Source organism: Nomia melanderi, chromosome 3, assembly GCF_051020985.1.
Source record: "Nomia melanderi isolate GNS246 chromosome 3, iyNomMela1, whole genome shotgun sequence".
NCBI lineage: Eukaryota > Metazoa > Arthropoda > Insecta > Hymenoptera > Halictidae > Nomia > Nomia melanderi.
The window spans coordinates 13378386-13391902 of record NC_135001.1 but is presented as its reverse complement, the minus strand read 5'-3'; the positions used below and the strand labels follow the sequence as shown (position 1 = coordinate 13391902).

Below are 13517 nucleotides of genomic sequence, written 5' to 3'. Positions count from 1 at the left end.
TTTCTAAACATGAATCTTCAAGTAGAATATTAATTAATCGTATCTAAAATGATTATTTAATTATTTTACTGGTACGTGATATCAATTCAAAACTGACAGCAAATTATTTATTGTCAGTATCTTATTTCACAGTTCTTAAAATTAGTAACTAAATAATGCTAATCCTATTTCTATCATTTTCCTGTGAAAATATTAAAAGTGACTCTGTTTTTACTTATGCAGAGTCGTTACTTTTACAAATTGTGCAATAAAGTTCATACAAAAAACGTTTGAAAAATAGTGCACACACGCTTTCATGTAAACCTGTATTTAAAAAATCGACTGTGGTCTACCTAGTGTACGTAATCCCTTAAAACACAAGGACAATGGCGTTATGTCTAACAGTAATTGCCCTGAAAATATTTATAGTCGGCCGTAATACTATAACAATATGTATTTAAAATATAATAACAATCAACATAATATAACAAATGATCAATAATTGTTATATAACCAAGACGGTTGAACGGTGCGCTACTAATAATACATATTAAACAGTAAATTTCCCAAAACCTTGCATAATCAACATTTCAATCTGATCTATAATCATTCAAGTTGTTTCCTCATTAAAAGTACGATAAATGATTAAATTATGATTATATCTCGACATCTTTTCAATACCCACACTTTTATATATAAATTGTGATAAATCTCTCAATAATTGTTTCATAAGAACACGGCTTTATTTCGTACGTCAAATCTTGATTGATCTGTCTACCTGGCAGGAAACTCTCAGAACTTATTCATCTCCGTGGATATTTATAAATATATGAAACTCGTGGTAAGAATTTTTATTTATAGCTACTGGTTACGTGCGGATCACTTGCGTCAAGAATGATTTTATATCTAAATCAACGAAGAAAAGAAGAATATTAATTCTGTACTTATCGACTTTGAAAATTGTCGCAGATAAATCGCTATAGATAGTGGAATTAGGGAAACCCGTGTAGCTCCACCGAGATCTCATTTTAATTTAGAACATATCGATACTTGATAATGGTATACTTCAAGTAATAGGCGCAACGTAGAAATTTTTCCACATTTTTCGAATATCATCTGAAGTCATAGGACACATTTAATAACTGATAAATTCATTCTGAAAACTATCTCTGTACATCTGTTTTTGAATAAAATCTTTAACACATTGATTGCCATGAAAGGACGTCAGCATTTTTAAATGTATTCGTAAATGTTTAAGTCGGGTTTGATCGATGCAATCACACGAATATGTATCCTAATTGTCTATTTTTAAATCTACAATTTCCAAGAACTAAATAAATGAACATCATCTTTTCTAGAAAGTAAGCAGAATAATGTTTTGAGGTACAGAATGATATATTTTAATCTTGTATTTTAAGTTTGTATTACCTATTTCAAACATTTTTTAGTAAATAAAGTAGTAGTCTAACGCAAGAAATCATAATGCATGGCGAAATAAATTTATTTGTAATTTAACACGTTGCCTGCTACTAAAAACATCAGTATTTCATGTATCCCTTATTCTTTTCCTAATGGAGATAAAAATAAAAATGATTTGGTGTCACGATTCTTACGTTATACTATTATGTAGTTATTTATGCTACTGAACTATGTTATTCATGCTTACTCAACATCGACGTCTTACAAGTTATAATTATTTCCTTGTAATTTGGAAGCTACGGTCATCGGTTACTGTCATGACAGTCAACGTATTAATTGATTTTTAACTAGGTTTACGGAACGTGACAATTTAGCGCACTATTGCATTTTTTTGAGTTTTATAAACATTATTTAGTAAACCTTTACGTTGATTTTGATTGGCGCAATTACACGAATATGTATCACAATTATCTATTTTTAAACTTCAAATGTTCAAGGTCTAAATGAATGGACATCCACTTTTCTAGCAGTAATAGAATAAATTGCACCATAAATGTCCATGAACTTAGTGAAATATCTAGTCTCCAAACTTTGAAGTATTGTAAAAATGAAGCTCACCGAGACTAAGTTTGCTTAAATATACATAATTACATAATTCACTATTCCAAATCCCTGTTCTAATACAGGCCATTAAAATCAGATGTTTCTTAAGACGTCAGTATTATCCTATGAGTTGCGAAACTCTCTGAACAAAGTGATCTATCCTGTACTGCGCGTTTGACAGAAAATAGTAATTAAGAATAATTTTTAAAAATCCATGCAATTACAAACGGCATGCATGCCAAAGCACTTGAAAAAGCCCCCATCGATCAACCCTTTCAGACTTGTGTATTGTTACTTTTGTTATTTTAAAGTTGAAATTTCAATTTATGTACAAAAAGACACAAAATGATGTTGTTAGCGCCAATTTTTGGTAAAACGGATTTCTAATTTTTTTTATTTTTCAGTTGAAAATGTTGGATAATTTAATTATCGTATCGTCCTCTATTTCTGTAAAATACTAAAAGCAATATATATTACAATGTTATACCAATTGTAAGAAATTGAGAAAAACGCGTAAGTATGTAAGATACATGCAAATGTTTAGAACATTTAAAACGTTATTCTATAAAACACGCAACACGCTAAAAAAGAAATAATTCTTAAAATTATTTTAAAAGACTTTAGAGTCATAAAATATCTTTTTAAATGTCATATAATATTTTTTTCTATTATTTTATAAATGATGAAAAGAAGAATTCAGTGACTTAATAATACTTTCTGAAAGTACCACCAAGTATATACTGTAGTAATTTTCTGCTTAATATAGTCTAATGTTACAGATTTTCTGTATTGAACCATATTTACGTTTTACCTTCTTCATACAGATAAAAATATGATAAAATGAAATTGAAGGCACCAATTAGCAATAGACAACTAAAACTTACAGCTAATATTGTTTTTATAAATCTTAAGTAACATGCTGCCCAGCTGCAATATAAAAGTCGCATACAATAACATTATTTTGAAAAAGTGAAATATTTTTAATAGTAGACGTTCATAAATTAGTAAAGTAAATAAATTAGCAATAGTAGACGTTTTAATAGTAGTACGTTCATAAAAAATAGCTTTTATTTATCTCTTTCCTTTAACCATATTGAATATTATATACGTTAGTTACGTACGAAATTGAATAAATAATCATCCAAAATAAAACTGTAGCTTTTTACTGAATTTGATTAAAATGATGAAAATGAGCCAGAGAAAAACAGCAGAATATAATGCGAATTATTTAACTTTGATAGATTTATAAATCAAAATATTTTGGTTTAAATATAAATTTCAGTGATAAAATCAAACTTGATCTAATTATAAAATGCGTAGAATGATTTAATTAATACGACGTTTTCAAATTACTTATCGCGTTATCAGACAGAAGTTCGATGCTATTGCGTCTTTTAACGTTTACGTTACCGGTTTCTCGAAACTGCTTTATAATTTTTTATTCCCTGTGATATGAAGGACGTATTTACACGAGTTGGAAACCTTCATGCATACAAACCTAGTGTTTCTTGTAAAAATGGATTGACTTTCACTATACATTAATGCAATACCTTTGCCTACGCTGTGCAGTGCGGCCTTATCCGAGTAGGGCTTTCGTGAGCAAGAGCTATCTTTCAAGCTTGCGAACTATATAATTACGCGAAGAGTGAGCAAAGCTTATAGTGGATTAGTTCCACACTCATAAATTATCTCACCACAAATCTATCTTTTTATGGAGAATGGAATTACGCATTTACCTCAGCAACGTGATACCTCTGATTAACACACTTATTAACACTATTTTCAAACAGAAGCACTTATTGCCAGATTAAAATATAATACTTTCGGATTAAATTATGACGATATTTCATTATAGACCGTGTTAGTACTGACAAACTTTTCTCGGAATTCAACAACGCGTTTTAAAATCGTGTAGTGTAAAAGTCACTTTTGCATAATTATAATTGTATCGATACGTATCCTGCAGCTAATCCTTTAAGTCCTGAAAATACTTTAAAGTATCTACCAAATTTACCGAAATGCTGTGATGATCCAAATATGCTTGCGATGTATTGACGAAAATGGCCGAAATTTCATGATTTGAATTCAATTCTAAGTATTGTTCAAATTTAAACTTACTTCCTATTTCTAATGTCATTCTAAGGTCATGAAGTCATAGGTCGTTGAACTCATTTTGGCATTGACTAAAATATCGCACAATATAACGCTAGTGTTCATAGGACAAATGACGACGATAACCTTGAAATAACCTCTACATTGACCTTGGGACAATCTTTTTATCACTAAATAGACATTTTGAGTACATGTATACTTCATGTCACCCAACGCATGTCTCCCAACTGTTTCTTTTTATTTTAAGAAGTGTTGCACTTCTTCATTAAAAACTAATCATCAAAAATGTCCAATAATCCTAGAGACAATATATTAGATATTGTAGCAGAAATTCGAAAATTTTACCAACAATAAAATCAACCATTAAATAGCTCACAGCTATGTGAATACATTTAAAATACTCATACCAGATTAGTTATTTTAAAAATCTATCCTTCTTACCAAACTGTAATTGGTTAATTTTAACAATATCGTGAGTAAAGAGTTGATCAGTTGATAAATACCCCGATTGTGGGGTGTATTAAATTAGCGATTTTTCGATAATAATTCATTTCTCCGAATTTAGGGGCAAGAAATTATTTTTTTTCTCCAAATTAGTTTATCAATTTATTAGTTTTTTAAGTTTTAGCAGCTCGGCAGATTTATCCCTGTAAAGATAAAATAAGCAAATATCAGAAGGAATCAAATTTTTATGATCAAGAGTTATTAAATCGGATTTTAGATTTAGTAGAAAAGTACTTAATCTTCCCTGAGCACTTTAGAACAATTAGTAAATAATCCAAACAAGAAATAGTTGTCCGAAGTTATTCTATTATCCACGACTACTATTCATAGTGTTAAGTTAATAAATTTATTAGTAAAATTGAAAGTTTCCAGCACTGTAATTAAATGATCGCTTACAAAAAAGAAACTATTTACATCGCACATTACTAAATAACTTTCATAATAATAATCTTTTCCATATTTTCAATGTCTTTGAATGATTAAAACGCATCTAGCTAAGAGGAACATCTGGTAAGTACTATGATCGCGCAGTTTCTTGCTCGCATTCACCTGAAGTCGTTATAAATTTCAAGTTTCTTCAAAATTTCATGACATTGCCCGCATTTTTCCAAAGATCATTTTGGAGTGTAAACTTCAGCAAGTTGATTGATATTTTGTTTTACCAGATGGGATTATGAAAACAACGTCATATATAAAATTAAATGTTTATCTTCAGATATTATCACATGTATATTCAATCGTTAAAATTTGTATTATATGTATAGGAAAAACCACTTTAACTTTTAAAGTGATTGAACATGTTAAGTTATTTATTTGATATAAAGATAACAGGGATGAAAATAGATGGTGTGTCTCGTATTATTTTTTAAAACGTTATACATAAGCATGAAAAATGTGCACTTACCAGTAAATTTTTGTTTCATTATAACTACATACAGATATTTTTAAAAATACAGAAAATTTATTGAAATATTAAGTAAATTAATGGAATATCAATTTAGTTAATTCCAAAAAAATTACCAAGCCCAAAAGCCTCTAGTGGTAAGTCTAGAAAATACTGCTGTTACAAGCTTTTGAGCTTTGTTAGAATTACATATAAATAGCTAATTAAGGTATTTGAAATTACATAAGTTTATGCATAAATAAGATGCTCTTTAGTAATGTCCTTTTTACAAAATGCAAAATGAACTCAAATTCTTTGAAAATTTGCATTATTTATTTGACGCTCACATGCATTAGTGCGTCAAAATGTTTTTAATTGAAAATGTTTTGATTTTAATTGTACTATTATTTCTTACTTGTTTCATTAAAGTAATCATCATTAACGAAACTAAAATCACTCACGAAAGCTTCAGCACTTGCGCATAATTAGTACGTTCTCATTATACAGAATTTAAACCACGTATTGGATCATTGGATGTTAAAAAATTTACATCATACGTTTGTTTATCCAATATTGTTTGTAAAGCACCAAAGCCATATACAGTTTAAAATTGATCAATCATGTAATACCAAAACCTTGATCATAAAAACGAATATCAATTGCCCACGTGTCGATGTTCTTAGGAGCCAGATGTGAGGACTTCTGTATTGACTTTGATAACGAGATTCTTCAATATAGAGTTGGTAATCAGAGCATATCTTTCAGGTGATACGTAACACGAGAATGTATATAATTCACTACTTGAGATTTGTAATTTCAATACGTTTTACGATAACGTTCAAATCTTGAAATTTTTAAATCAATGAACTTGAATTTATTAACGTGTTATTGCACGCTACCGCCTTTATTTTTTACTTTTACGTCATATGATACGTTACGTTTAAATTAGTAATCAGATAAATTGAATTATCGAAAATTACCGAATAGTATATAGATTCCTGTAAACAAAGAGAGATAGGAAATGAAAGTAATTTTATAGCTCTTGTATATTTCATTACATGTATTCAAACGTTAATAATAATTAATTAACAATAATAATAGTCGACATATAATACAATAAGAGTAATAATTAATTAAGAAACTAATTATCTTCCTTTTCTGTGACAGCTGCCTCAATGCCCTAAAGTTCCTAGCAATCCTACAGAGTTCATGATCCGTTTTATTGATATTTAAAATAAACAAATTTCAGGAGAGTAGAAATATTTGTTTTCTTTCACCAGAAGTTGGACACGTACGTCATCTTCATTGTTTACTAGTTAAATTTTTCTTTCGTCTTTTTTAACATTTTTTCTTCTTTTTCTTCTAACCACGAGTTAAATTACAGTAATCGTTTAAATAGCTTTATGTATAAATAATTCAACACTAAAACCCTTTCACAAAATTACTACTTTTTATCTTTTCGTTAAATCATACGAGTAGTATTTGCATTTAAACAGATGTTAGAAAATTCGCATGAAATTGTTACCATAAGCACATGGACGTCGAATCGTTCATAAAAACACTCGCAAACATTGCAATGATTACTTTTTGTAGCTAAACCTTCCACTAACTCATACTAATATGATTTATATAAAAAACTGCGTCAATATTTATGTTAAACGTGCAAATCGTAAATACTTACGAAAAACTTTAGTAAACAGTTTCCTAATGATTATAAAAGCTTATATGGAATATATAAGAAACTACGTTTCTACAAAGATATAACGAAGGCTCTTATAGAAATACTCCAGTAAGTCATGCAGCAGAATATCGTCTACAATATTTTTATAATTATTTTTCAACAGTAATCGGAAAATCTGATTTACTTGTGTATTACTATAATTTATACACTTTATCCCTCAGCTATTTAAAAACAAGATAAACGTACTATCATTTAGAAACGGAAATAATTTGCACGTTCTATATATTGAATTAGAAAAGAAAAATATATAAATAATTTCTTTCCTCAACAATGTCACCAATTGTTAGTAATGTTCATATATATTAAAGCTTCAAATAAAGAGGGAGATCAAAAGTAGTATGTTTTTTTCCTTTTAAGCTAACAAATAATATAACATAAGCAATGATAAATGTACCAACCTCAAGAAAAATATCTAATTCGAAGCTGTGTCATGATCGTACGTTTAAAATTAAAAAAAATAATCCTTTGCAAAAATGCTGAGCACATTTCAATGAATCTGCCGTATTCACAATATGTTAATTCAGAGGATCAACTTCAACATAGTCGTAAATGAATGATGTATTAGTAGTATCAGCTAAAATTTCAGTCGACGTCAATTCAATGTTTGGATTACGCCATGCATTGATATCAGTTCCCCCAATATCCAGACCGAGTCGTAAATTAGCCGGTGTATTGCCAATAACAAAATGATCTTCAGTCAAAGGCAAAGCGTCTTTTAAAAGAAGCCTGTAAAACATATGGCATATACAATTAAAAAATATTATAATTAAAATGCTTTCAGCAACTACACATATATAAAAAAAATATAGAATTATTATATAATATCGTACCAAATGCTTTCTTCAGCGACGATGTGAACCTTTGGTACAGGGAATCCATTAAATGGAGAAGCAACAGGTAATGTGTATGCTCCCATATTTTCAAAAATTATCCAATCACCAAGATCCATTTCATGCAATAAAATATTTTCCGCAACTTGATCTAGACCATCGCAAGTGGGCCCCCAAATACTTGAAGGAATCATCTTACCATAACCTTTCTGTTAAGATCAATATGTTATTAATCATTAATAAAAAATAAATTGTTCTACAATTGTAATATCGAAATGTTATTGAAAGGATTTTTATGAAAAATACTAAATAACGGTATAATAAACAATTACACATATCTACCTTTAAAGGTATAGGAGTAACATGCTGATGATCATAAAGTAGGCAATTGAAGGAACCATAAACGCCATCATTGATATAATACATATTGTGCGTGATTGTGGTTGGTGAACTTTCCTCACCACGCACTGATCGTTTGCTATGAATATTTGTAGCAAGTGTAAATGCGGAGGCAACATAAAATCGACCAGGCTCAGCGATTACATGAACAGCATCAGCTGAAAATTATCAACTTTCAAATAATACTGAAAATAAAAACGAAACAAAATAAAAACGTTTTAAATATATTAATTACTTACTGTTAAAATACTCGTCAAGTGCTTTATTAATAACATCAGCAATTTTATCAATATTGGTACCCTTATTTCCTGGATAACCACCGCCGAGATCTAATAGATATGGCTTGAAACCAAGATCTGTAGCCAAATCGAACAATGATTTGGCGTGTCGTATAGCTCGATAAAATACTGGTGGATCTTGACAACCAGAACCAACATGGAAACTGATACCAACAACATTAAGTCCTAACATACGCGAAAGACGCAAAAGATTAGGTGCTTCATATATGGGATCACAACCAAATTTCATGCCCAATTGACACTGAGCAACTTCTGCGTCACAACGAATTCTAATAACAATCTGAAATTAATGAATTATATATTAGCTGCATTAAAAGTACATAAATCTATGTACATGAAATAATGTAGAATATTAATTGTAAAAAAGGAAGGTATATTTTATTACCTTCGCATCTAAATGAAGCTTTTTAATTTTATGTAGCTCGCTTTCATTGTCCACTGTCATTACATCAACTCCAACTGCAGCAGCATGGCGAATATGAGACGCAGGCTTAGCTGGATTGGCAAATATAATTCTTGATGGGTCTACTCCAACGCTTAATACTTTATTAATTTCCGTCTGAAAATAATTATAACAAATACATGTTCAATCTTTCTCTTTGGATAACCTATTACTACCTACAGTATTACGACTAATATTTAATAATACTATAATGTCTAATTACTTACTTTTGATGCACAATCAAAACCAATACCAAGAGCAGCTAGTACTTCAATTACAACTAAATTATCATTGCATTTCACGGCTAAAATTTAAAAGAAGACAATTAATCAAATTTTAACTTACATTTTCTTCAGAACTTAACATTATACATTTTCATCACAATATATCATAATTATTTTACCATAGTATGGATTAACACGTGGTAGTTTTTCTTTCCAGATTTGATGTTTTTGAACAATATCTCCAATATCAAGTACATAGAAAGCTTCTTCTTGCAACCCACTCAATGCAATATCTTTGATGACGCTCATAACGTTTGACGCACCGTCCAAAACATGGATACGTTCGTCCAGATTTGTGACCTTCATGTTGATTGTTTTAAATTTCTAAGAGATACTCTGTAGGCACTAGGCAGCAAACTAAAATGTTTTAATATATTAAATTATATATTACTGAAATATAGTTTGTATATTATTTCCAATAAAATACTATCAAAAATAGTTGATTATTTTAATTTTGTAATTATTAAACACATACGAGGCAGCTGTCAACGAGAATTATGTGGGTCGTGGGGAGGCGGATTAAGACAAGATCACTATGGGGGTGCTAGCAAAGCCACGGGGGCTCTGCGTTCAGGGCCAACTTCCAGTTGCCGCAGGTATTCACACACCCACCAATAGACTGGCCTACCAGCCTATCGCAGATAGAACCCTAAAACGAAACATTAGTCTTCAATGTTATTATGTAATATTATAAGGAGCAAACAATTTCTTAATATACTTTTATACTAATGTTACAAATATTTTATTTAATTTAATTTACATTGTCACTGAATTCAAAATTTAATAAGTTAATTTCCTTAAACACAGCTAACTTAACACGCAATGATGGAGATATAAGAGTCTTCAATAATTGTAGATTACTCTTCTTTGCAGAAGACTGATCTATAAATATGAATCTAGTACCTCCTGTTGAACCAATACTTCAGAAACAAAAGTATAAGATTATAATAAAATCAAACAAACCTTTGTACTTATACTAGCTATTATAAATACAAAAATAATAACTTCAATTTTAATATGAGAACTTTTGTAATATGATACTGATAGGGAAATGCTATTGGCAGAATATATAAGATACAATGAGTCAGTAAATATAATTTATATGTACTAATATTATTTTATATAAGGTATGTCATTATTTTAAATACTTTACGTAGCATTGTTAGATCACACGTTATGATGATCAGAACAAGATTGAATTTTCCATGGCCATTGTATATAGATAACATACAAATTCTAGCGACACATGCCAAAAATTTTGCTATACTTATACATTAAATTTATCTTATCATATTTTATCAGATTTACCGATATATTGTTTTCCTGAGAAGTACGTCCATCTTAAGGTTACATTAAAAAAAATTCATACAAATTGTATGCAAATACTTATTAAAATTATTATTTTTGTGCAGTGTTTAAGCCAAAATAGGCACTTCAAATCTTTTAAATTTTAGAAGTTGCAGAAATATTTGAACATATTTTACGTAATTTTATATATTCCAGTATAATCATAAATTATAAAACTTTGTTAATTTAGTTTGAATAAAACTCCATAACAAGATATAAATATATAAACTATCATATAGTTTACATAACAAGAGACAAAAACAAGTGTTTAAAGCTCACCTGATTTTGAAAAGTAATTCTCGTAGCTTTTATAAAACGTATACAGAAATAAAGTATGAATGCAAAAATTGAATAACATTAAATTCTTCGTAGAGCAACTATCTTTAGAATAATTTATCCAGAACAATAATACAACACAAAATTACAGAGTTATTATATTGTTTTCAAATTGAAATTGTTTAACGAAGATGAGTTGTGGTCCCCTGAGAGTACAGGACAATACTGAACCTGAGCTAACTATTTGGGCCACTATTTATACAAGAAAGATAAGTGCTATCAGGCAGGCTTTGCGTGGTACCAAGTCTACTTCATGGAACAAAGCTTATCTGACGACCAAGAAATACATGTTTTACACAGATCCAATTGGACATGGAGGGGTAATGCACACGCCACTCAGAGATCAAGTCTTCATTGGGGGCATGGAAATACCATGTTTAATCTATATTACGCTGCTGAAATTTTCTGATTATGATCATTCATCAAACTCATTTAACTGATTACAGATAACATCTGTGTAACACATTTGAGAACAGAAATGCATATTGTAACATTTCTTATAGAGTCTCCACGTGGATCCTTGTCTACTCTTCATAATTTTATAAAAGAAAACATAAGTTTATATGAAGTACTCAAAACTGTAATACATAATCGTTCAAATAAAGAACATATGGAAACATCTTTGGCTGAAATATATCATATACATACACATATGGGTACATCATTTTTATACATATGTTTTTATTTATTATTTCTACATCATTAATATTAAAATTTTATTATTAATAAAAGAAAAGTAACGATACAAATGTAATATTAAGCTAACAACTAAAAATTATTATATTAAAATCATATCAATAATAATGATATAGATATAAATTACGTTAACTTCTATATTTGATAACCGAATGCATTACTAAACATATGTGAATCAATTTTAAAGATGCTAATCATGTTACACTGAAATTATGTTGAAATTTCAACTAATACTGTTAAAAATATTCAAAATGGAACAAAAAATTTTTAACATAGTAACAATTATATTAATTCTTTGCAAATAAGCATTCAGCCTATACATTGAAATTTGAAAAAAAAACTGTGATTCATTATGGTTTTACTGGTTTGTACAGGAAATATCAGACCGAGTTAGGTACAAACCAGCAACTACAAGATAACGAAGAATTAAAATACAAACTTCTCCGCAAACATGATATTACGAAGATGGTAAAATGTTTGCAAATAAGCACTATAGTAGCAACATGTATTATATCAAATGAATAATTTCAACTCGACCAGTTAACGTCGCATATGACAGATAAGGTATATTAATAAAATCAAAGACCGCTGGAGATGATGCAAAGATCACGAAAAGAAATCGACAAGACGATTGCGCATAATGTGGAAACGTATCTACAGGAAAATGGTGAAAATTATGATTCATCGGTTCAAAGTTACTTAACATCTTCTCAAAGATTGTTCTACGCCCAGAAGGCAACATTGGTGCAACAACAGTATTTTGTGATTCAGTGATGAAAGAAAATTTTCACGTGACAGACGTACGCCACCGACACGAGTACACCATAAGTTCCGAGGGATGAGGGCGAGCGTGCACGTATAACGTTACATACCTTATCAAATGATCGCCACCCTGCGGGTCGGCTCTCGGTTATTGACGGAATGATGAAAGTTTTCGGTGACTGGATCTCAAAAATCAGTCAAATCGTTCGGTGAAGGTTGAATCTTCGTTTGTATGGCGACCAATGCCTATCGAAATCTTCCGCAACCGATTCTTCGTTTAAAATGTCGAGAAAAAACATTCGTTCGCTCGTTCGTAACTGCTTAAAAGTTACGAGCGAATTTTAACGCACCGATCGGATTACGTTATAATCGTTTTTCGTGTCGAAAAATACGTTAAATCTGGCGAAATCCGTAAAACCTCCTCCCACGAACACACCACCGAGCAAGAGCTCTTAGGAAGATTCGCAAATGCATCCAACACGAGCACATTCGATTTTGTAACTCGAACTTCGAGGGTTTGAACTCGATAATCGAAGCTAATAGCATGGAATCGATTACTCGGATTCAAATTAGGAATATAACAGAATAAAATTACAGAATTTCACTGAGTTGCATCAATATTTTTTATTTACACTTAGTAATTTTAATAAACACACATGGTATCAGCAAAGTAAGCACTCAGTGCATAAAATTTATATAACGCTGTGGCGAGTAAAGTTTTATCTTTTGAAAAGATGAAACTGTTTCCATTTTCTAGCTATAGGTTCACTTCCAGAACGCCACCTCGTGGTTTACCGTTTAAAGAATAAGAGTAAAAAATGGACTACTTGAATCTTTTACATCTCTATCATTAACAAAGCTTTTATCACAGGCCATCTGTG

The 13517-nt window shown here is 30.0% G+C and overlaps 1 protein-coding gene across 4 annotated transcripts; it reads right to left on the bottom strand.

Moving 5' to 3' along the window:
- Positions 1–415: 415 nt before the first annotated feature.
- Positions 416–13107, bottom strand: LOC116432865 (ornithine decarboxylase). 4 transcript variants are annotated; one of them, XM_076366373.1, is made up of 11 exons: positions 12747–13104; positions 9971–10144; positions 9615–9852; positions 9439–9515; positions 9155–9328; positions 8710–9049; positions 8414–8628; positions 8072–8280; positions 6136–7967; positions 4555–4760; positions 1457–4411 (listed from the first exon to the last, which is right to left on the bottom strand). In XM_076366373.1, exons 3-9 carry the CDS (start codon positions 9799–9801, stop codon positions 7757–7759), a joined length of 1413 nt encoding a protein of 470 aa, XP_076222488.1. In that variant the 5' UTR covers positions 9802–9852; positions 9971–10144; positions 12747–13104; the 3' UTR covers positions 1457–4411; positions 4555–4760; positions 6136–7756. The 4 variants fall into 4 exon arrangements, with proteins under 4 accessions (XP_031846172.1, XP_076222488.1, XP_076222487.1 ...); XM_076366372.1 differs by having other exon boundaries at positions 1457–4760; XM_031990310.2 differs by lacking the exon at positions 12747–13104 and adding an exon at positions 11122–11360 and having other exon boundaries at positions 1457–4760.
- Positions 13108–13517: the final 410 nt, after the last annotated feature.